The following is a 23,594-nucleotide window of genomic DNA, read 5'->3' as shown; positions in this document are numbered from 1 at the left end:
ATAGTTGTGTATATTCGTACGTCTTTGTTTTGATAAATTGAAAATGGTGGGCCCTATTGTAAACAAGTGTTTATGGTGTCGTCCACTCACAGTTAACAGTTGTTCAATTGCTTTAAAGATAAACAGATAGCCTACCAATGTTTATTTCTGTCATACAGGATGCAGTGATGAGTTCTGTAAGGTTCACCAGATATAAACCGCAGAGCAGAGTGATAAACTGCATCCAAGGGCTTGAGGACAGAAGGAGCAGCTTTTCAGCTTTTCCTCAACACTACTGTGCAGCACCACCGGACAGTTCCTGACATATGTAAAACACATTTTCTAATATGACTCCTTCAGATGTTATCCAAATGTCATGCAGTACATCCAACTGTAGGCTTCTATCCATTTTTGGGCATTAAAACGCTAAGGAGTTGTGCCCCAATAGAAGGCTTGATCTCTGGTCATATGAAGATTATCTATTGGTAATCATTCATAGGGTCTAAGTTTTTTTGTATTTTTTTGTATTTTTGGCATTGACAATATATCACTCAGAAAGGGATTTATGTGGAAGGTCATCTCATTCCGAGTGGTTTAGTAAACTTTTGGCATTTAAATCCAAATCCTTTAATGCATGTTCGCCAACCTTAGTGCATGTTCAACAACCTTAATGCATGTTCGCCAACCTTAATGCATGTTCACCAACCTTAATGCTTGCTCGCCAACCTTAATGTTTGCTTGCCAACCTTAATGCATCATGCATGTTCGGACTAACGGGACTTCGGCTCTATGGGCAGTCCCCCTGGAGAGTACCTGCTGTCAGTAGTGTAAACTAAAGTAACCAAGTATATTTACTCAAGTACTGTACTTAAGTACAATTTTGAGGGTATTACCAATTTTCAATAGATTTTGATTATTATTACAAAACATGCATTAACCACTATACAGCCGTATAGCCCGATATATTTTGGCCATTTGAAAACAGCCGATCTACAAGCTCATATACATCGTGAGCTTGTCGGTGTTCTATTTTCAAATGATATTTATAATAACGAGGACATTCTGCATAAGGAGTATACTTTCTGCTTTTGGTATAGTGGCCTATACATTCTGATGCCCAAACGTTTGTAGTTTTATCCAAGTACATTTTTAGTATAGTTCTAAATTGCAGTGTTGGTCATTTTACTTAAGTAAAACAGTGCCAGTACTTTTTCCACCACTGCCTGCTGTTCAATGAATGATGTAATAATATGGGTAGGACAGACGATCCCCATGGTGCTCTCAGAGCGCTCCGCTCACCTTCCAAACACTCCACCTGACTGACACGGGCTGCTTCATCTCTGGACATGGTCATGAAGATTCATTAGAGGTAGGAATTATTGTACAATTCATTATAGCCTTTTCTTACAGGTTTATTTCATTTTATTTATTTTATTTCGTTGTTTTTTCGTTGTTTTTGTTTTCTCATCCTTTCATAGACCTTTACAAATAAAGCGGAATGACAGGTTGTGCTGGTATTCTAATGAAAAATGACCTTTTAAACTGTTTGTAGTTATTCTACATTAATTTGTGTTTGCTCTGGGCCAGGTCTGCCATTTCGTCTGCAATTCGTGCCAAATCGGTTTATTTGGAGGAATTCGACTGGAGCTGTCGTTGGAAAAAGACGTGAACCAGTGGGGATTATGACGGACTTCTGGTTGATTTCTGTTCCACTGGACAGGACCAGCGCAACCAGTTTAGAGAAGCTGAAGCGCACCATTGCCAAAACCAACCTGGCTTCAACCAGCAAGTTCGCCATCCCAGAGCTGAAGGTAGCATATTGGCTATATGGATCTCTACAGTCTCTCAAAGGAATATGAGGGTTTTGTCTCTCAGAGAAGGGACTTGAGTCAGCTTGAGTGAACTGTAACTGCCTTTGGGCACACACAGAACATCCTATCCTTATTTTTTACTCTTGAGTGTCCAAATGTGACCATATAGGCTACCCTTGATTGCATTTGTACACTCTCAGTAACAAATAACAAATGGAGTAACAAATGGATAACACAATTATAGCCCTCTCCAAATAATGTGATATGAGTATACTGACATACTAGTGTAGGCTAAATTAAAAGGACAAGAGTATTGCTAGTGTTAATATGCACTGGGAGGAGTATGTAATGTACAGTGTAGTTCGTGGAGGTTGCAGGTGTTTGGTGTCCTTCTCCAGTGAAGGGCTATAGGCTCAGGTTGCTCTCTAGTACGTTTTGTGGCAAAATTTCCATCCGACCCATTTCTTTCAACATGCTCACATTGCTCAGTGTGGACAGCTAGGCCCTATAACCTACGGCATACACTATGAGAGAAATGACATTCTCATGTCACCTATTTGAGGAAGTCAAATGGAGGCCATCACGTGTTCCGCTGAATTCAAACTATGGCCATTTTTGTGATCCGATTCAAAACTGGTTTAAGAGACTATAGATTAGAAATGGAATTCTGTCGCTCATAATTTCAGCCCGCTAGAACAGACATAGCATATATACCACTACCATGTTGTTAATGCTGACTCATGACTATGCCCCCAGGTGGGAACATTGGACAATCTGATTGTTGTTTCAGATGAAATCTCAAGGCTGGACACGTACACCGAAAGGTAAAACAGTCATATGTGTGCTTGCTTGTACAGAAATCAAATTTGGTACGCTACCTTGTTTATAAATGCCTGTTGGATCGGTGGCTTTTGCACATGAATTACATGCATGCAGAGCGCTTAATGTGTAGCTTTGTCCTCAATTAAGTCTAGTGGCTCTGGGAACCTGTGAGGTCTCTCTGCCATTATTAATTTATGCTCAGGCCCAACTGACGGTTAGATTTCCGTCTGCTTTTAAATTCATTGGGCTTGTACCTGAGCTGAGGAGGCATAAATACCAAGTGAGAGCCTACAATATTTTTTTATTGCCAGCAATGTATCTTTTCCCCACACCTGATTTTAAATTGAGCCTCAGCTTTTAGAGAGCGCTAAGCCGCTAACATAGTCAAGGTCGACATCTGGGTTTTAATGTAGTTTTGGGGCCCCCACGTCGGCTGCAAAAAAGCTTTCGCAGAAATGTGTAGGCTACTTTCATCGAAAGGGTTTCCCACAATAACAGAAAATAGAAAATATGGTTGGTATATGAGGGACTCACTCCAGTCAACCATATAGGGTTTAAGCAAAACTCAAATTCAAATCCTGCCTTCACTGTACACAAGATATCTATGGCAAGTAGCCTCGTCTTTATAGCCAGGTGGGGAGAAACACATACTGAAAGACTCAGGGTTATATTAACACTTAAACCCTTCATAATTTATTGACAGTGGTCCCCCAGAGGTCTGTTTAATTATAATGATGACATGGCCACGAATAGGGTTCGCTATAGGGTTCATGTGATTAATAGTACACTGTGCTCCTTCACAGCTCTGCATAGAGGCTTGGGGGATGTTGCGTCAGTCAAATGAAATCTATGTCTTACGCATTGCGTTCAATATATTTAGACATTCCAGAAAAACTCCCCTCGCCCCCCCCCCCCCTTCATTAAAAAGGAGCCTGAGATTGGTTCCTAGATTACATCCAGATATAGGAAACAAAATTTGTCTCAAGATAAACCCTTGTAAAGCATTAATTTTCACATTGCAAAAGTGTGTGTTTTTTTTTTTAATTGCTGTCCTCCGGTCAGTGTTATCAAGCGGACATGTCAGTGTATGGGGGAGGTGATGGAACACTCCAGTGACAAAGTGCTGGAAAACGCCCTAGCCAACGGAGGTGAGTCGCACGCACGCACACACGCACGCACGCACGCACGCACGCACTCACGCACGCACACACACACTTAATTGCATAGTAAAGTAACTCATTAGCTAAGAGTGCAATGGCCTCAGGCAACACACACACACACACACACACACACACACACACACAGTCATAGATAGTATTACATTTTCATTACTTTTGCAATACGGTGCCATTTGCAAATGAAAGGCATGTACATCTAAACTCACATACTGTCCGTGTACGTACATGTACAACCCCCACCCCTGCCCCCCCCTCACTCACTCTCATACACACAGGCACGCGCGCACACACACACACGCACACACACACACACACACACTACACACCACACACTTTAAACATGACTGCACAAGGTGAACTTATCTGGAGGGCTATTGTACCAGATGAGGTCGATAATATTAATAACCGAGTCCTGCATGGTAAGTCCATCACTAATAAATGATTTTGGCCGCTCTCTCTCTCTCTCGCCCCCTTCCTTCAGACCACCACAAGCATCGTCACAAAGTGCACGTGTCTCCCATGAAAGCCTACCTCGCAGCCCTGAGGGGTATATATCTGAACAGAGAGTGCTCTTTGAGCTGCGGTGCCGTGCATGCAGTGTGCATCACTCACCACCATGAGTTGACTTGGAGAAGCTACTGTACATGCATCGTTGCGTCTTTGCAACGTCATGTCGCTGGCTTCCATTGGCAATGAATGGTAGACTGCATCGTTTCATCTGCCCCGTGTGTGAACGCAACCTTAAAGGCATGTAACGATTCACTCAACTCACGATACGATTCGAATCACGATATTAGGCTCACAAATTTATTTTCCAGACAAAATAATGATGTTATTCTCTTAACCAATTCTGACCTGAGATCAGATTCATACGAGGTTTCCGCCGGACACACACTGGTCTGATGAACCCATTCTGACCTGAGATCAGATTCTAAAAAATGTCAGTCGCTCTTCGATTTTTCAAAAATAGCAGACCTACAAGCTCGTATCGCGCCACTCGGTGGCGCGATATGAGCTTGTAGATCTGCTATTTTTCAATAGCTAAAGCATAACATGATGCCGACACCAAAATGGGTGCCCGGTCAGAATGGGTTAAATCAATTAAAATCGCCACCAGTTTATATCGCTATACAGTATATCGATATACGATATGTCGTTTACATGCCTACTCACCAGTCACTGTTCCAGTGTTGATTTTGACAGCAAATTTAGATTTTAGTCTCTTAAATAGTTTTAATTTAGTTTTAGTCACATTTTAGTCACCTGCAATGTTTTAGTGTTAGTCTAGTTTTAGTCGACTAAATGTCATAAGATGTTAGTCGACTAAATAGATTTAGTTGATTTAGTCGACTATATTTAACACACGCTGAAAATAGCCGATCTACAAGCTCAGCGCGACGCCCTGTGAGCTTGTAGATCGGCTATTTTCAGCATGCAACGAAGCGCAAAATGACTTGTGTCTTTTACTTTGGTATTACTGGATCTCTTGTCCACTAGTCCCTTCCTAACATTTTAGTCCAGTTTATATTTGTTGACGAAATTGTCAATATCTGTTTTTGTTATATTTTTTAGTCTTAGTCATCATAGCTTAGTTTTCATTTCCATTTAGTTTTCATCAATGGAAAAAGGTAGTCGACGAACAGTTTTCGTCATAGTATTAGTCGACAAAATCAACACTGCACTGTTCTTGAATGGCCCTTATCTAACTGTCCTGTCTCCTCCAGTGGTGTAAGTAAACTAGGTATTTTCTTTTACATTCTTCAGTATTTCCAATTATCTATGTACTTTCAATTCTACTCCACTACATCTCGGAGCAAATGTCGTATACTTATTAATCCACTACAATTATTTGACAGCTTTAGTAACTTGCACAAAACATACATTAAACACTTCAGCCCTACATATTTTGGCCGATCTTTAAATAGCCGATCTTTATGCTCACAATGCGTCACGATGTGACGCATTGTGAAATGGGACATTCTGCACAATGAGTACTTTTACTTTTGGTACACCACTTTGGTGCCAATACTTGTACTTTTACTTAACATTCTGAATGCTGGAGTAGCCTATATCTACGTTGCAGTATTGATACTTCTTACTGTAAGTAAAAACTTTATTTTGAGAACTTCTTCCATCACTGGTTTCTCTCCTCTTGTGTGGTAGAGTCTGTTTTTAAGCCGTGGCTGGCTGGCTGCTGTGAGGTTTCGTTTTGACGTTTCGTGTGCGTGTGTGCGTGCATGCGTGCGCGCGTGCACACGGGTGTGTGTGTGTGTGTGTGTGTGTGTGTGTGTGTGTGTGTGTGTGTGTGTGTGTGTAAATATTGTAAAATATTATGTTAACTTTTTAGAACTTACATTTTTATGCTGGAGGTCAAAGGAGGCTAGGTCGGGCTGAAAACTTAACTAAAACTGTACTGTAGTGCTGACGTGACGTCTGAGGAACATTGTAATTAGACCCTGCCTTGTTTTGTTATTAGCCGATGCTTCATGTGTAATTTGTGTAATTAGACCCTGCCTTGTTTTCTTATTAGCCGGTGCTGTGTGTGCGTGTGCGTGTGCGTGTGTGTGTGTGTGTGTGTGTGTGTGTGTGTGTGTGTGTGTGTGTGTGTGTGTGTGTGTGTGTGTGTGACTGTGCGTGCGTGCGTGCTGGTCAGTGGATCTGGTGAACTATGTGACAAAGTTCCAGTGGGACAGAGCCAAGTATCCCACTGTTATGCCGCTGCGGAACCTGACAGACATCATCAGTAAGGTACTGAATGTTATCCAAACATACACGTTGCTTATACCCGTAACAAAGGGTGCTAGTAGTATATGGCTGAATTAACATAGTGAGAATGATTTAAGGAATAGGACATGAACACGGTAGCGCTTTACAGTAAATAACCGTCCTCGCGGTCATGACCGAAGTAGATCATCAAAGCTCAGCTGTGATCTATAAAGTTGCTTTTATACTGAACTTTCTTATAATGCATATTATATGAATTATAGGCTACACTGAGATATAATGTTTTGATGAAGAAATGATACAGGTACTTAATACAAAATGTATAGTAATACTATATAAACTACAGTACGCATTGCTAAGCAACCCCTAGCTGTGATGTTATAGGAAATGAGACATGTCTCTTGGCAAATTATATTCCTTGATGAGAACTAACTTTCGTATGCAAGCTGGTTCAGACCCAGGTGGTTAAATGTGGCGTTATAAACTCGGGGAGAGGTTGAAGGGGACAAATATAGCAGAGTAGCTCTGCTTGAACTACAGAAGCCTGACCATGGTGCAGGACGGAGTTCACGTTTGGTTGAGTAGGGGGCCTATACAGTAGATGACCATGTGGGAGAGCAGGAATTAGAATCCAGGTGTTGCATAATGCTGCATGTCACAATAACCCTGAACCTCACATGCAGTGCAAACAGACAGTGGAAGGAAGGCATACCATGATGGAGGATAGTACACAAACTCTGTGTCTCTCTGACGTGACATATAGAAACATGTCAAGCCAGCCCGCAGATATATATTTAGAATTCTGCTACTTATTTGCCTTTTTGGAGCCACTCCAAGGAACAGCAATGTCCGTGTCTGTCCGCATGTATGTGACGCCTATGTATGTGACGTTAATGAGCACGAGTATGACTATTAGTACCAGTAGGGGCGCTGTTGTGCCAGAAACAGATAGATAGTGCTGTACTGTTGCCTGCTAATGAGAGAGAGAGAGGGGGGGGGGGGGGGGGGGAGAGAGGGGAGTTGCACCACTCAGTTCACACTGGTGTGATTTTTAGTTAAACTAACACATTTCTGTGTTAGTTCATGTTAACGTTTTGCCCAGTTTTGATGCCTGCTTATGCACATGTACTTGCATGTCCGACAGCAAGTGTCCCTGGTGGAGACAGAACTAAAATCTCGAGCGCTGGCGTACAACAACATCAAAGCCAGCTTGCAAGGCCTTGAGCGCAGAACTGAGTGAGTACGGCCCCTCGAACCATGCACGACATGAATTATTTACGAAAAGGCTAAAGAATTCAGGAGCTGTGTATCTATATAACCGCATAGATGCAATTTAAAAATGCACGAGTCGGGTGTATTCATATTGAATGTGTGTATCTTTCCAGGGGGAGCTTGGTAACTTGCAGCCTGAGTGAAGTAGTCAGAAGAGACGATTTGTTGGACTCTGAATACCTCACCACACTACTGGTAGTGGTGGCCAGGTTAGTATATTCACCACTCTACTGGTATCGATGCCAGATAAGTGAATACCTCACCATACTACTGGTAGTCGTAATGCCCAGGCAGTGAATACCTTGTCACACTGGTAGTGGTGGGTTGGGTTTAGGTAGACGACAGAGTGCAGCAACTTGCAATGGCCCTGGTCTACAAAATGCTCAGCTCATAAACAACAGTCCTAAAGGAATGTGAGTCCCTACTCTCCTTCAAAACCACTCTGGAAGAGCATTTATTATTTTAGTTTGATTTCTAACCGTTTATAGGCCTATGATATGATGTTCTTCTTTTCTTTCTTTTGCATAAAACTGTATATTTGTATGTCATTAAATACATGTTGAATAAATGCTGATGAATTGAAAATGGAGGATCCCAATGTAAACAAGCCATTGTGGTTTTCTTGGTATTTCAATCCTCTTAGCAGACCTTGTATTGACCTTAGAGTATTATACTCTAAGGTATTATTGACCTGTGCTTTCCACGAACTGTGCTTACTGTACAAACTGTTAATGCAATTATCAGTCAATTAATCAGTGGTGCCCCAGGTCAGTGAAAAACATTCAGGAAAAGGCGAAAATGGAGTGGTTCATTGAAACAAAACACTTGAGATGTGAATAGCAGAACTCCAAAGAAAAAAGAAAGATGCAAGACTATTGGCTCAGAAGATGCACATTTCGGCAGGGGCCTTCATCAGAGCACAGTAAAGTTGTGCATAGTCGAGACAAAACTTGTTGCCTGGGGTAGCAATAAAGATGTGCATCTGAACCAACAGTCTTGGATCCTTATTCTTTGGAGCGCCACTACCTCTGTGGTGTTATTAATTTATTTATTATGTTTATTATTGACCATAGCTGAGCACCCCCGGCCAAGGAGGCGATCTGCTCCCCATCCAGATCTACAACATTAGATTAGAGGTGGTTTCATGCTTAGCATATTGAGATTTTCATTAAGCTATAGTTTCAACCCGGCATCCCTATTTTGGGCATGCCATTAACCCATTATATATCATTTATACTGTATATATATCATTATTGTCTCAGATCCACATTACATAGAAGCCACATTGTAATTAGAACTTTTTTTGCTGTGGTCTCTGCGGTCCACATGCGTGGCGTGGCGTAGGCCTACATGCAAACATTTACAATTAAGCTTGCAATGTGTAACGAACTGAATACAAATAATCATAGTTATGACAAATTAAATAGGGCTTCCTTAAAAACAGCTAGTTTTTGTATTTCGTTTTGTGTGTGTGTGTGTGTGTGTGTGTCTGTGTGTCTGTGTGTGTGCGTGCGTGCGTGCCTGCGCGTGTGTGTGTGTCTCTCTCTTGTTCATGTCATAATGTGGACGTCGTCTGTTGTCACAGACGGAGCTACCGGCAGTGGGAGCAGTCTTATGAGTCCTTGTCCCAGTTTGTGGTGCCTCGCTCCAGCAGGTAAGGAGGCGTTCTTTTGGATTCCCTGGCGGTCGGTGGCAATGAGACTGTAAGCCATTCCATTTGATCCATGTCTAAAGTGTGCCAGTGAAGCGTCCTGTTCTCAGTGTCCACAAGGTCGGGAGTAAACCACATGTATTGTGTTACCGGCAGAAAGTAAGAGTCCCGACACATCTCCAGGATCGCTGGCGGAAGAATCAAATCTCCGTCTCCGTTTACAGTATTTCATTAAATATGGCTTCAATTAGGCGAACCAACTGATGTATACTCTTGATCATCCGAGCATACGTTCAAACAGCACCAGAAGTGCCTTCTATGTGCAACGTGAGATAAAACACTTGAGCTTTTATTTAATTATTCAAAGTTTGGTCACATGTGGTCTCGGGCAACCTCTGTAATCTCCTGAAATATGTGAGATTTTAAAGGAATGCCACTGAACTTTTGCTTTTAAAGGCCTTGCATTGTTTAGAGTCTGTAGTGAGTTGCAATGAAACGAGAGAATGTTCCATTCCAGCTGTAATATGCTGTATAGCGCCATCAATAATGATTTGTGAGAGTAGCAGATGAGATAATTTAATGTGATAGTATCCATGCATCAATCTAGTCTTGCGTAGCCAGACGATCAGAGATCTCTGCCTACTGATACATGTGGTGGAGGCTTTGGTGTGGTATCAGGATTTGTTTTCAAAGCAGTGAGCATTCTCTGCCGTCCAAGCCCATTCAATTAATTTAGATGTACCTATACACATACTGTATAGTTCTCTCATCAGCCAGGCTAGACTTTCTTACAGGAAGGCTCATTGAATGTATATTTAAAAGCATTGTATGAGCCCATGTTAAGTTTCACAAACTTTTTACCTCAGACAGAATTCACTAGTGTTGTAGTCATGACCAACTAAAGCGAGACCAAGACAAGACCAAGACCTAGGGGGACCCAGGGGGGTCGAGAGACTCGAGACCAAGACAAGACCAAGATCTAGGGGGTCGAGACCAAGACAAGAGCAAGACCTAGGGGGGTCGAGACCAAGACAAGAGGTTCGTTACCTGCTTGGTCTCGAGGTTTGGGACCCACCCCTACTCATAATATGGATATAATAAAATGATTCCTTTGCATTGTAGTGACTCGTCTCGTCTCGAGTGGTCTTGGTGGGGGAAGAGACCCGAGACAATTGGTCCGAGACCGAGTCAAGACCAAGACAAATGAAGGGCGAGACCGAGACAAGACCAAGACAAAATGACAAGACGAGACCGAGACAACGAAACTTTGGTCTTGGTCTCGAGACGAGACAATGTTTCGAGAACTACAACACTAGAATTCACTGTATTCTTTCAGAAGAAAATGTACTTTTCCGAAATGGCTTGATATTGATTTCTCAAGACAGTCTTTGTGAAATATTATCTTTTTTTAATGGAAGAGTTTCTTGGAGTTTCTTCTCTGGAGGACGAGGTTGCCCGCTATAGTTTCTTGGCCACTTTCATATTGCTTGTCACAACAACGGTGTGCACTACCGGTACTTAGATTTCCTTTAGCTCCTTCCCAACTCTAATTGTTTATTGTTGCTTTGTGTGACCAACAGAAAGCTTTATGAGGACGGAGAGGAAGGGATTTTCACTGTTACACTTTTCAAAAGAGCCGTCCGTGAATTCAAAACCAATGCCAAACAGAGCAAGTAAGCAGGTTTGATTGCCAGAAAATAGGATGTCGGCTCAGAGCCGTGTTGTCTGTGTCGATTACCATAGTGTAGCCCGTTGCCCACACAGGTTCACCGTGCGCGAGTACAATTTCGACCTGGATGAGCGACAAAGGCTTGAGATGAAGCAACTTGGTGTGGACAAGAGGGAGCAGTATGTGAGTGAATACATAGAGTACTGTTGTGTGGATGGGTTGTGTCACTGTGTGTATGTCTAGTAGTGGAGTGGTTCCCAAACTGGGGGAACCACTCCAACAAACATTGTCAAATATGACTTAAGAAAGGGGCCAACATTGTGAAAATGGCCGATCTACAAGCTCACAATGCTTTGCTTGAGCTTGTAGTTGTTTGGCTATTTTCACTATTCAAAAAACAGGGCGTCCCCAGCGAAATTTGTGAATACAGCATCACAATGTTTCCAACGACTGTATCCATATTTTCTATGTTTGCTATTAACAAATGGCAGATATACAAGCTCACATCTGCATATATACAAGCTTGTACATCTGCTATAAAAAAAAAGGAAAATCTTATTATGGGGGGGTTGTTGGACAGAATATTTTCAGATGGGGGTCCGTGGCCAAATGCATATTGATTTGGGGGACCTTGGACCTTGACATGAAAACTGTACATACCATTCTGTACTGTACATGTGTGAACATAAAGACCCAGTAACCACACACAGGTTGATAGCAGACAGAGGCAATGAAGGGATTATGTAGTAGCCAAGGTCAGTTAAAGTTAGTCATAAAGACATGCGAGTATACTTTTTCCACCACTGCATTCATGTGTGTATATTTTATGACTCCCCCGTAGGGAATCTTTGTGCGTTGGCTGAAGGTGAACTTCAGTGAGGTGTTTGTCGCCTGGATTCACCTGAAGGCCTTGAGGGTGTTCGTGGAATCAGTCCTCAGGTCAGCGTTGCTCAGTCACAACTCCCAAGTGAGCTCCACGGAGCCGCAGGGGTCCTTGGAGGGCTTCCAGGGGGTCCCCATCTACATTAGTGAAGCGTCACAGCATCACAATCAGTTTGACCACCTTAAGCCTATATTTTACTTTGGCTATTCAAGCTCACATCGAGTCACATCAGGAGCTTGTAGAGCGATTTTAAAGTTGTAAAGTCTTGAATTTGACGTGTGCACGCGCGCGCGCGCGCACACACACACACACACACACACAAACACACACACAATTATTATCAGCTTGAAAAAATGGCTTTTCATGTCTGATCTGACAAAATCCCTAACTGATTGAAATGATCTGCCAGGTATGGTTTACCGGTGAGCTATCATGCTTTTCTGCTGCAGCCAGACAGGAAGTGTACAAAGAAGCTAAGACAAGTGCTGGCTTCACTGTTCATGCACCTGGACCCCACCGCCACCACCAGCAGCAAGAAGACAGACGTACGTGAGAACCACTACACTCCATGTGTTGAATCACTCCACTCCATGTGTTGAATCACTCCACGCCATGCGTTGAACCACTCCACTCCATGCGTTGAGCCACTCCACTCCATGCGTTGAACCACTCCACTCCATGCGTTGAACCACTCCACTCCATGCGTTTAATCACTCCACTCCGTCTGTGGTGTGCAGCGGTGGAAAGTAACTAAATACAACAACAATGTACCGGTACTCAAGTACTCAAGTACAATTTTGAGGTATTGTACTTTACTTGAGTATTTCCAATTTCCAATACTTTTATACTTCTATACTCCATGTTGTAATATACCAGCAAGCAGTACACAATACATATAAGTACATTGTATAGTTACGTACAACTGCATTGTACAAGTACACAGCATGTTGTATATTACAACACTCCACTACATCTAAGAGGCAAATATTGTACTTTTACTCCACTACAATTATTTGACAACTTTAGATACTAGTTACTTATAGCCCTATATACATTTCAGCCATTTGAAAACAGCCAATCTACAAGCTCACAATGCGTCGTGAAGCAAATGATCAAATGATTTTTATACATTTGAAATCTTGAAATGAGACATTCTGCATAATGAGTACTTTCTACTTTTGATACTTAAAGTTCATTTTGATACCAATACTTTTGTACTTTTACTCAAGTAAATTTAGGATTGCTACAATGCAGTATCGATACTTTTACTTAAGTAAAACAATTGAGTACTTTTTCCACCACTGGTTGTGTGAATCGGTGCTCATTTCGTCGACTAACCGTCACAGACACCTTGTGAGTTGTGAGTTTGTAGATCGGCTATTTTTTGGTATAGCTGGTCTACAAATCAGGCACTAAAACTAAACTAAAACATTTCACATGACTAAAATACGACTAAATTGAATTTTATTCAAAGACATAAAAGCTAAAAAAAAGCTCAAAATTATCACTGGTGTGAATGTGGCCGAAGAGTATAGAGTGAAAAATAAATCTCTAATGTAGACACATGCACCAGCACGCACGCATGCGCACACACACACACACACACGACATGGGCCACGTGAGCAAATAACATGCTCACTCGTGCAAGTCCAAGAAATGCTTTTTGGAAATTGAATTGCTGTTCCTTTAATCATAAATGACATGCTTCGTTGCATTGCAGCTGTCAGTCTGTCCCTACATCCCCTGACAAGCTGAGACAACAGGTTACTTTAAGAGTTATACAAAATGTACCTTACCCTCAGAGGGACAATGGCTAAATCCCCCCCCCCCCCCCCGGTCAAAGGGACGGGGATTTACTGGCTTATTTTGAAAAGTCAAGCCCGATCCCGAATCACCAACGGCGGAATCTAGCAAATTCACACACCTTTTTGTGATATTTCGAAATTATTGTACATTTGGGCACACAGAGGGTAAAATTGATAGTACAAATACGAGAATTATCATTCATCTGGCAACAGTTGTTGGCGTGCACGTGTTGACTTGCACCCACAAATAATGTTCATTTTTCAACTCAACATGCTGTGACGGTGCTCTCTCTATCCCACAGATGAGCTACGACATCCCAGAAATGAATCCCTGTCCGCACGAATACTTCTCCTACATCTGCTTCCCGATAAGCATCAACGTGTTGGAGACCAGCTAGTAGTCGGCAGTGTGAAGATACTCCAGAACAACCCTATATAGAACAATCCATCCAGGGATATGGACCTGATGCTGACTTGGTGGTCCACACTAAGCTCTCGCTCTAGGCCAGGCAGAGAGAGACAGAGAAATGGAGAATGGCAAGATCCTCAATGATCTCTGGACGTATGTGGTGTATGTCGAACTATGAAGAAAAGCAAAGGCTCGCAACTCACTTTTGTAATGCTCCACGTAGGACATGCAACGTTTCGACCGGTATTTGTCTTTTTCAAGACAATTGTGAATTTGTGAATAAAATACGTGGAGCATTACAAAAGTGAGTTGCGAGCCTTTGCTTTTCTTCATGATTTCTGTTAACAGTTTGGCTCAGCACCAAGATTATTCTGTATGTCGAACTAAACACTTCCTTCCACATGTCCGAGCTGACAGATGCGATAGGCTCTATGCACAGCAGCCATATTGGAAAGTAATTTTAGCTCTAACTCGAGTCTCTTCCTTCATCTTCTTCTTACGGATGAAGGCTCTGTTCCATTCTGGTCAAATAGTCAGGCTGCGGAAACACTCTGCTATACACCAGTGGGTCTCAAATTGGGATCCAGAGACCCTCATGGTGTGTAACTCTGAGAGTGTACATATAGAACCAAATGGACCATTTGGTTCCATTTGTACACTCCGAGTTATGGAGGTCCTTGACATTAAAAGGTTTGAGAAGCACTGTGTTACGGACAGGATAGGAGGAAGTAGGGAAAAGGCCTAATTTCCTAACAACATGGATGCTGTGCATAAATTAGAGCCAATTGTTGATTATCTGGCTTTTGAACATTTCCCTTGGACAGTCTAGCCCACCTGTGAGCATGTGCTCAACGTGTGAATGGTATGCGTAGTTTGCGTACATAGGAAAATCCTGAGTGTTAATTTATCTCTGAGAGGGTATACAAATACACATGTAAATGTACATTTGTACAATCTTGACGTTACAAATGGTTATGGATAGATGAACACTGAGGATTTTACTGTGGGACTGCTGGATGAGTATTGGGTTGCATGTGGGTCTCCTCCGCCACCAGAAACACAATGTCCTGTCGCTGTATTTTGGTGTTTTCACGGTTGGATTTGGTAGGCAGGGACGTGTTTGGACAACCAAAACAAACAGTGAAAACACTATGAAATACAGTACGAGGGCAGTGTGTTTCTTTCTGCTCCACACTGCTCCAGTGGCTGATGACTGCTGGTATAGAGGGAAAATAAAATATGTATATATACTGTTTTGTTATGTAAAGATGTAGAAAATATGTGGATATTTTTTTTTTCTAATGAAAGAATTGATTAATGCTTAGTTGTTGCTATTGTACAGTTTGAAACAAGCCTTTGAATGAATACACTTAAAGCTGCAATCAGTCAATTTCATGTACTGTAGCCACGACACCGAATTAGACACCCTTGCTCTCCCATGTAAAAGACATATAGCTTGTCAACTAATACACTTGACCCAACTAACTGATACCAGGGTGTAAATGTTGCAGCAAAAGAGAAGGGAGACAACTCTGAAAACTTTTGAAAATAACAGTTCCGGATTGCAGCTTTAACCTGGAAATAAAATGTTGTAAATATACTTGCACAATGTACAGCCCAGCATCAACAAGGGGACACTTTAAAACAGTTAATAGTACACAGTCGAATCCTCAGTGTTAATTTCACTCTTATTGGTCATTGAAGTTGAATTAAAGTTGGATTAAAACATCTAGTAGGCTACAGCATAGCGTCGCTGTCGGGTGAAGGTTTTTAGCAAAGAAGAAATTGAAAATGTACAAACGTTTTGACTTATTCAAAAGTCAACACACTCATTTTGCACAAGTCATGTTCATCTGCCCCCCCCCCCCCCCCCCCCGGGACCCCCACGCAGAGTTGCACCACTCACTTCACACGGGTGTGATTTTTATGCTTTTGTGTAGTAGGCCTATGATCAAGCAGATCATTAATTTACGGGAAAACACAACAGAATATGGAAATAAGAGGTTTCTGACCAACAGCGATGTTATGCCTTCTCATGTTCCACAGTTTCTATGTTCCAACCCTAAACTTAACCCTAAGGTAAGTGCATGGGGAACATAGGGATGACCCCTCCTAGGAATACAACTTTGAATTCCATTAGATACCTCTGAATGTAGTGCTATGTATGGCCACCAGAGAGTGCCCTATCACTGTTTTGTACAGCACAATAATTGATGTAGGCCTACACCCTACACTGCCTACAGCATCAACCAGGTTGTCAGAATATTTGCAGTAGCCATTTTAAACAATGCTAAACATCCCTAGATTTGTTTTCTCTCTCTTCTCTTATTTGCGCGAGTAGGCCTATTGCTTCTTTCATTCAGCCTAAATATATGGGATCTTTAAATACTATTACTGATGTATGGACAATTACTGACATGATTGATGCTATTACAGAAACATCTTGGCATGTTCTTCACTGCTCTTTCATTAAAAAAAAGAACAAACAAACACCCTTGTACATATAAACTGTAACTGCCGTTTACATAGTTGGCCACTGTCTAATTTTAAACTGAATGTCATATGGGAGAAGTTGTTATGCAAAATCACAAAGCTGCAATCTGTTGTATTAAATTAATAATTTGCTTAATATCACGTAGTATGATTCCCCCCCCCCAACATATTGTATGCCAAATTGCACTTGTGTGTGTGTGTGTGTGTGTGTGTGTGTGTGTGTGTGTGTGTGTCTGTGTGACTCTCTCTGTGCGTGTGTGACTGTGTGACTCTCTGTGTGTGTGTGTGTGACTGTGTGACTCTCTGTGTGTGTGTGTGTGTGTGTGTGTGTGTGTGTGTGTGTGTGTGTGTGTGTGTGTGTGTGTGTGTGTGTGTGTGTGTGTGTGTGTGTGTGTGTGTGTGTGTGCGTGCGTGCGTGCGTGCGCGCGGCTATATACTTGTAGGCCTACTTCAACCCTCATCAAGTGCTCTCTCTGTCCTGACATAGAACTGGGATTCATTTGGATCTTGGACAATTTATGAAGTTCAAAAGGTTATACTGTTATTATTAGGGCTAGCCATGGTGCACAACTTCACATGACGCCATACTTCACGATTCACTATCAAGGACCACACCACCAATGGAAACATTTAACCATTTATTGAAATGTAGGGGAGGAAAGCATGGTTATGGTTACGACAGATGGCCCACGACGGGCCAGCGGCGGCGTCGAGGATTAAGCAGAGTTGGGGAAGCCTCGGGGATCCGGCATGCTCCCGAGGCACGCCAGACCCCCTTTAGGGATCTGTTAGGAGGTGTTAGAGGGAGTAGGATGAGAATTAGGGTGGGGGGGTGGGATGACGAAAGCGAGAACGGGGGGAGAACCAGGGGTTGGATGGGTTGGTTATATATGGGTGGAGGTGGCTTGATTGGAGGTGGCTGATAGGAGGTGGAGGTAGCTGCATCGGAGGTGTGGTCCTGATCCTGAACTTCAGTTATCTCTAACACCGATTCACTATCAAGGACCACACCACCAATGGAAACATTTAACCATTTATTGAAATGTAGGGGAGGAAAGCATGGTTATGGTTACGACAGATGGCCCACGACGGGCCAGCGGCGGCGTCGAGGATTAAGCAGAGTTGGGGAAGCCTCGGGGATCCGGCATGCTCCCGAGGCACGCCAGACCCCCAAAAGCTTCATTAAGGAGACGGGATGGGGCGGCCTTCGGATCTTGCAGATCTGGTCTGGTGTAACGGAGATAAGCCTGGGAGGACCGGTGGCCCAGGTTTTGATCAGGTGGACGGGGATGCTGTTACGGGATGCGGGGGTGGCTGCGCCGATCCTGAATGATGGCCTGAGTAGTGTGTGGGGGAGATACGGAGGAAGCAAGTATGTTGCGGAGTTGTTGGGTGAAGGGGGATCTGAAGGAGAATAACTCTGGGACTTCTGGTATGGAAGGTAAGTGGAGGGGTTTGGAGGGTTCGGGATCGACTGGTTTCCGGGGAAGAGGACGGGTCAGCTTAGCTTGAGGTTAGGATAGTCTCGAGTGTTTGATGTGGTCGACCTGGGGTTCGACTGACGAAGCGGGGAGCGGTATCCTGAGTGGAGGGTTCGTATGCGTGTGGCCGGGAGGTCTGTGGCGAGGGGCGGGCGACGAGGGACTCGTGCGGGTTCCTGGAGGTCGATGGAGATGAGGTTGGATGGTGGGCTGACTCGATTGTTGATGATGTGGATCCGGGAGGAGTGGAGAGACTGGAGAAAGGCGAGGTTTCCAGGTTGAACGTCGGCGCCGGATGCGGTGAACTGGGGTTGGATCAGGGCCTGCATGGAGAGGCGCGACGTCTGGACTTGGTGTCGGTGAAGGCGTGGAATGACCAGAACGTGAGCGACGTGGGGGAGGAACTGATGGGAACCTGGGTGCCGGATGGGATGGCACGATAAACGGAGTGGGGGCGGCCTGTGACGACGATATTGACGACGGTTGTGTTGTCCGAGTGGATTGGGGTTGATTGGTGGGACCATTCGTGGCTCCTGCAGCTCCGGGGTTCGTCCGGCGGCAGACCATCTGGTGCTGTAGAGACCCCCAAAATCGGCATAAGGAGCGGCTTCTGTGGACGGGTTAATGTCTTGCGGTTGCAGGTAGGTGAGGTGATCTTCGTGGAAGGAGATGCCGTTCCGGTGGGCGAAGAGGCGGAGCCGGAGTTGAGCCTTGTGATGACAATGGCGAAGTTAGGTTGGCACGGGGAGAGAAGGCGTTTGGCGTGGCTGGGGTAGATGAGGGTTTGGGGCGGGGGAGACGGGTCCGAATGAGCATAGGACCTCCGCTTGGGCTGATTGAGGGATGCCAGATGGTGAAGGATCCGATGAATGTGGGACGAAGCTGTTCGAGGGACGACCTGGAGGTGACGGTTACAGGTGGGCGAGCGGCATCGGATGCTTGGGAAATAACCTGGAGGTGATGGGTCCAGGTGGCCTTGGAGTGTGGTGTCGGATGCTTGGGGCGTAGCCTGTAGGCGTCGGGTCCCGATGAGCATCTGGTGGGACCTGCTTAAGGAGATAGCTGAGGTGATGGGTCCGGGTGATCCTGGGAGGGGGGAAGGCACGCTGCACGGAGGAAGAGAGGAGTGTTGTGCTGAGGGGGACGACGCTGACCCGGAGGACTCTTCTCTGTCTTTCTCTCTCTTTTTTTCTTTTTCCTTTTGAGGCACGCTGTGCCAAGGGGGATGGCCCGGGGGAGGGGGGCGACACTGACCCGGGAGGAGGGAGGCACGCTGTGCCGAGGGGTACGGCGCTAGCCTGGAGGAGAGAGGCGCGCTGTGCCGAGGAGACGACGCTGGCTGGGAGGGGAGGCACGCTGTGCCGAGGAGACGATGCTGGCTGGGAGGGGAGGCACGCTGTGCCGAGGGAGACGACGCTGGCTGGGAGGAGAGGCACGCTGTGCCGAGGAGACGATGCTGGCTGGGAGGAGAGGCACGCTGTGCCGAGGGAGACGATGCTGGCTGGGGGGAGAGGCACGCTGAGCCGAAGGAGACGACGTTGGCTTTTCCTTTCTTTCTTTTTTGTTTTCCTCTTCTTTTTTCTTTCTCTTCTTTCCTTTTCTTCTTGGTTGGGGGGAGAGGCACGCTGTGCCGAGGAGACGACGCTGGCTGGGGGTAGAGGCACGCTGTGCCGAGGAGCCGACACTGGCTGGGGGTAGAGGCATGCTGTGCCGAGGAGACGACACTGGCTGGGGGTAGAGGCACGCTGTGCCGAGGAGACGACACTGCCTGGGAGGACGGGCACGCTGTTCCGAGGGAGACGACACTGGCTGGGAGGACGGGCACGCTGTGCCGAGGAGACGACACTGGCTGGGGGTAGAGGCACGCTGTGCCGAGGAGACAACGCTGGTTGGGAGGAGAGGCACGCTGTGCCGAGGAGACGACGCTGGCCCGGGGGAGGGCACGCTGTGCCGAGGAGACAACGCTGATTGGGAGGAGAGGCGCGCTGTGCCGAGGAGACGACACTGGCTGGGGGTAGAGGCACGCTGTGCCGAGGAGACAACGCTGGTTGGGAGGAGAGGCACGCTGTGCCGAGGAGACGACACTGGTTGGGTGGGTTGAGGCACGCTGTGCCGAGGAGACGACGCTGGCTGGGAGGAGGGAGACGGCGCTGTGCCAGGGGGGGAGGAACTCTGGCCGAGGGCTGAGATGAACGGCAGGGGGTAGTGGCATCTCGGTGCCTGACTTCCCGTGCTGTGGACTGCTTCTGTAGACTGGGATGGACGGCAAGGGGGTAGTGGCATCTCGGTGCCTGGGATGAGGACGAGGGGTGCTGGCATCTCGGTGCCTGGGATGAGGACGAGGGGTGCTGGCATCTCGGTGCCTGGGACGAGGACGAGGGGTGCTGGCATCTCGGTGCCTGAGATGAGGACGAGGGTGGTGGCATCTCTGTGCCTGAGAGGACGAGGGGTGGTGGCATCTCTGTGCCTGAGATGAGGACGAGGGGTGGTGGCATCTCTGTGCCTGAGATGAGGACGAGGGGTGGTGGCATCTCGGTGCCTGAGAGGACGAGGGGTGGTGGCATCTCGGTGCCTGGGAGGACGAGGGGTGGTGGCATCTCGGTGCCTGGGAGGACGAGGGGTGGTGGCATCTCGGTGCCTGATATGAGGACGAGGGGTGGTGGCATCTCGGTGCCTGATATGAGGACGAGGGGTGGTGGCATCTCGGTGCCTGATATGAGGACGAGGGGTGGTGGCGTCTCGGTGCCTGAGATGAGGACGAGGGGTACTGGCGTCTCGGTGCCTGAGATGAGGACGAGGGGTACTGGCGTTTCGGTGCCTGAGATGAGGACGAGGGGTACTGGCGTCTCGGTGCCTGAGATGAGGACCGGGGGTGGTGGCATCTTGGTGCCTGAGGTGAGGACGAGGGGTGCTGGCGTCTCGGTGCCTGGCTCCCCGTACTGTAGCGAACTGCCTGTGTAGACTGGGATGGGGGCAGGGGGCGCCGGCATCTCGGTGCCGGCGACTCTCACCAGGGCTGATGGCTGTCTGCGGCCTCTGTGGGCAGTAGGGGGCGCCGGCGTCTCGGTGCCGGCAGTCTCTGCTGAGGCTGGCTGGTGTCGCCCTCTGTGGTCAATAGGGGCACCGGAATCTTGGTGCCGGTGAACCCTGCTGGGGCTGGCTGATGTCGGTCTCGGCGGACGGTAGGGGGCGCTGGCGTCTCGGTGCCGGCGGCCCTTGTTGGGGCTGGCTGACGTCTGTGGCCTCTGCGGGCAGTAGAGGGCGCCGCGTCTCGGTGCCGGCCGTCTCTGCTGAGGCTGACTGATGTTGCCTTCTGTGAACGGTAGGGGGCGCCGGAATCTCGGTGCCGGCGGTCCCTGCTGGGCTGGCTGATGTCTGTGGCCTCTGTGGTCAATAGGGGGCGCCGGCATCTCGGTGCCGGCCGTCTCTGCTGAGGCTGGCTGATGACGGCCTCTGCGGACAGTAGGGGGCGCCGGCATCTCGGTGCCCGACTGTGATACCTGCAAAACAGGAATGGGCTCGGGGGGAAGAGGAGGGTATTACGTACTGTCACCGGAAATGGAGGCCTGACAGTTCCCTTCGACGATATTTGGCGATGATGGTGAAAGAAAAACGGGTCTTTAGTAGAAACTTGAGTTAAGCCTGAACCCCGACCGCTGCGGCTGCGGGGGGTGCTGGAGATCCGGTGCCGATGACACCACCATTTATGTGTTTGCTTTTAATTACGTTTAATTGATTTTATTTTAATTGATTTAGTTTATTTTAATTTGAGGTGCAAGTCGAGCACATAACGTGGGCCGAACGAATCCCTGTTGGGCGAATGAGTGTGAAGTGCAACGACCGTTTTGATGAATTGGTTGAATTCTGCAAGCTGTTAATAAATATTTCGATCAATCAATAAATGCAGCTTTTATGAGCTTTCCCTGTGCTGGGTGAACTGTCCCTTTAACGGGGGCGTGTACATCGCGACGTGCAATTGTAGTTTTTCGTGGGATGGTGGGAATGACGCCCGGAAGAGCGGGACTACGGCCGCGACCAAGTGAAGTGAAAGAAACTTAACTTCTAAGTGAAATCGAATCCCTCGTCTTTCTCTTAAGTGTTAGTCTCACTGACAGCTGTTTGATGGTGCTGCGCTCGTTGCATGTTCCTGTGTTGCCTTGTGATGATTGGGGGGATTATCTGGGATCTAGTACTTCGGTCTGATATGCAACATGAGTGTGGGATGTTGCTGTGTTGTTGTTACTATGCTCTGAGTTTGAAAGTAAAGAAGAGTTGATTTAACCTGTGTCATGGTCCGCTGAATCACAAGACAATAGTTACGATAACAATCGCTGGCGCGCGATCCGCGGTGAGTGGGGACAGCTGCGTGCTGACGGCCGATCAATCAATCAAACCAACGAACGAATGGCGAAGCGAACCATACGAGGGGAATATACGATCATACGAACCATGCGAGGAGTAAGGACTGTTTGGAGCGCCGACGTTGGAACGACCGTGGCAGATAACGGGAAAGGGGAGAACGAATTCCTTCCATGGATGTATCTATGCCTGGCCTGGGACTTAATCTGAAAGCTACGACTGATGGGTAGAAAGGAGGAACCGGCTTGAGGTGAGATGAATGAGCCGCCGGCTGAGTAGTTGTATATCGCTGCACTGTCGTGTATTTCTGTTGTTGAGTTGGCGTTGCCGTTGCGTGTTCTCGCGACGAAAGCGAGAACGGGGGGAGAACCAGGGGTTGGATGGGTTGGTTATATATGGGTGGAGGTGGCTTGATTGGAGGTGGCTGATAGGAGGTGGAGGTAGCTGCATCGGAGGTGTGGTCCTGATCCTGAACTTCAGTTATCTCTAACACCGATAATGTCGTACTGTCATGATAATCATGACAGTCATGTTTCAGGGCTATATTAGGGCAGGCTATGGTCTACTCTGTACACATGTAGACTATGGTACAATGAATGCAGGATTGAAGATCCTCACATGCAGAACCACTGAACCAGTGAATGTGTGTGCGCGCGTGTGTCACGTGTGTGTGTGTGTGTGTGTGTGTGTGTGTGTGTGTGTGTGTGTGTCACAGCGTGTGTGTGTGTGTGTGTGTGTGTGTGTGTGTGTGTGTGTGTGTGTGTGTGTGTGTGTGTGTGTGTGTGTGTGTGTGTGTGTGTGTGTGTGTGTGTGTGCGTGCGTGTGTGCGCGCGGCTATATACTTGTAGGCCTACTTCAACCCTCATCAAGTGCTCTCTCTGTCCTGACATAGAACTGGGATTCATTTGGATCTTGGACAATTTATGAAGTTCAAAAGGTTATACTGTTATTATTAGGGCTAGCCATGGTGCACAACTTCACATGACGCCATACTTCACGATAATGTCGTACTGTCATGATAATCATGACAGTCATGTTTCAGGGCTATATTAGGGCAG

At 46.3% G+C, this 23,594-nt stretch overlaps 1 protein-coding gene across 1 annotated transcript; it reads left to right on the top strand.

Moving 5' to 3' along the window:
* Positions 1–1,661: 1,661 nt before the first annotated feature.
* atp6v1c2 (ATPase H+ transporting V1 subunit C2) lies at positions 1,662–14,192 on the top strand (the record flags this gene model as incomplete). Its single annotated transcript, XM_083791716.1, has 12 exons — positions 1,662–1,790; positions 2,547–2,614; positions 3,675–3,760; positions 6,444–6,538; positions 7,659–7,750; positions 7,900–7,995; positions 9,372–9,440; positions 11,018–11,110; positions 11,202–11,289; positions 11,948–12,045; positions 12,399–12,534; positions 14,097–14,192. The coding sequence occupies 12 exons, from the start codon at positions 1,662–1,664 to the stop codon at positions 14,190–14,192; spliced, it is 1,146 nt and encodes a 381-aa protein (XP_083647842.1).
* Between the last annotated feature and the right edge of the window lie 9,402 nt (positions 14,193–23,594).

This window comes from Protomyctophum parallelum (genome assembly GCF_964188405.1).
Source record: "Protomyctophum parallelum genome assembly, chromosome: 20".
Taxonomy (NCBI): domain Eukaryota; kingdom Metazoa; phylum Chordata; class Actinopteri; order Myctophiformes; family Myctophidae; genus Protomyctophum; species Protomyctophum parallelum.
Note: the sequence above shows the minus strand (reverse complement) of the source record. Positions and strands in the feature narration are given on the sequence as shown.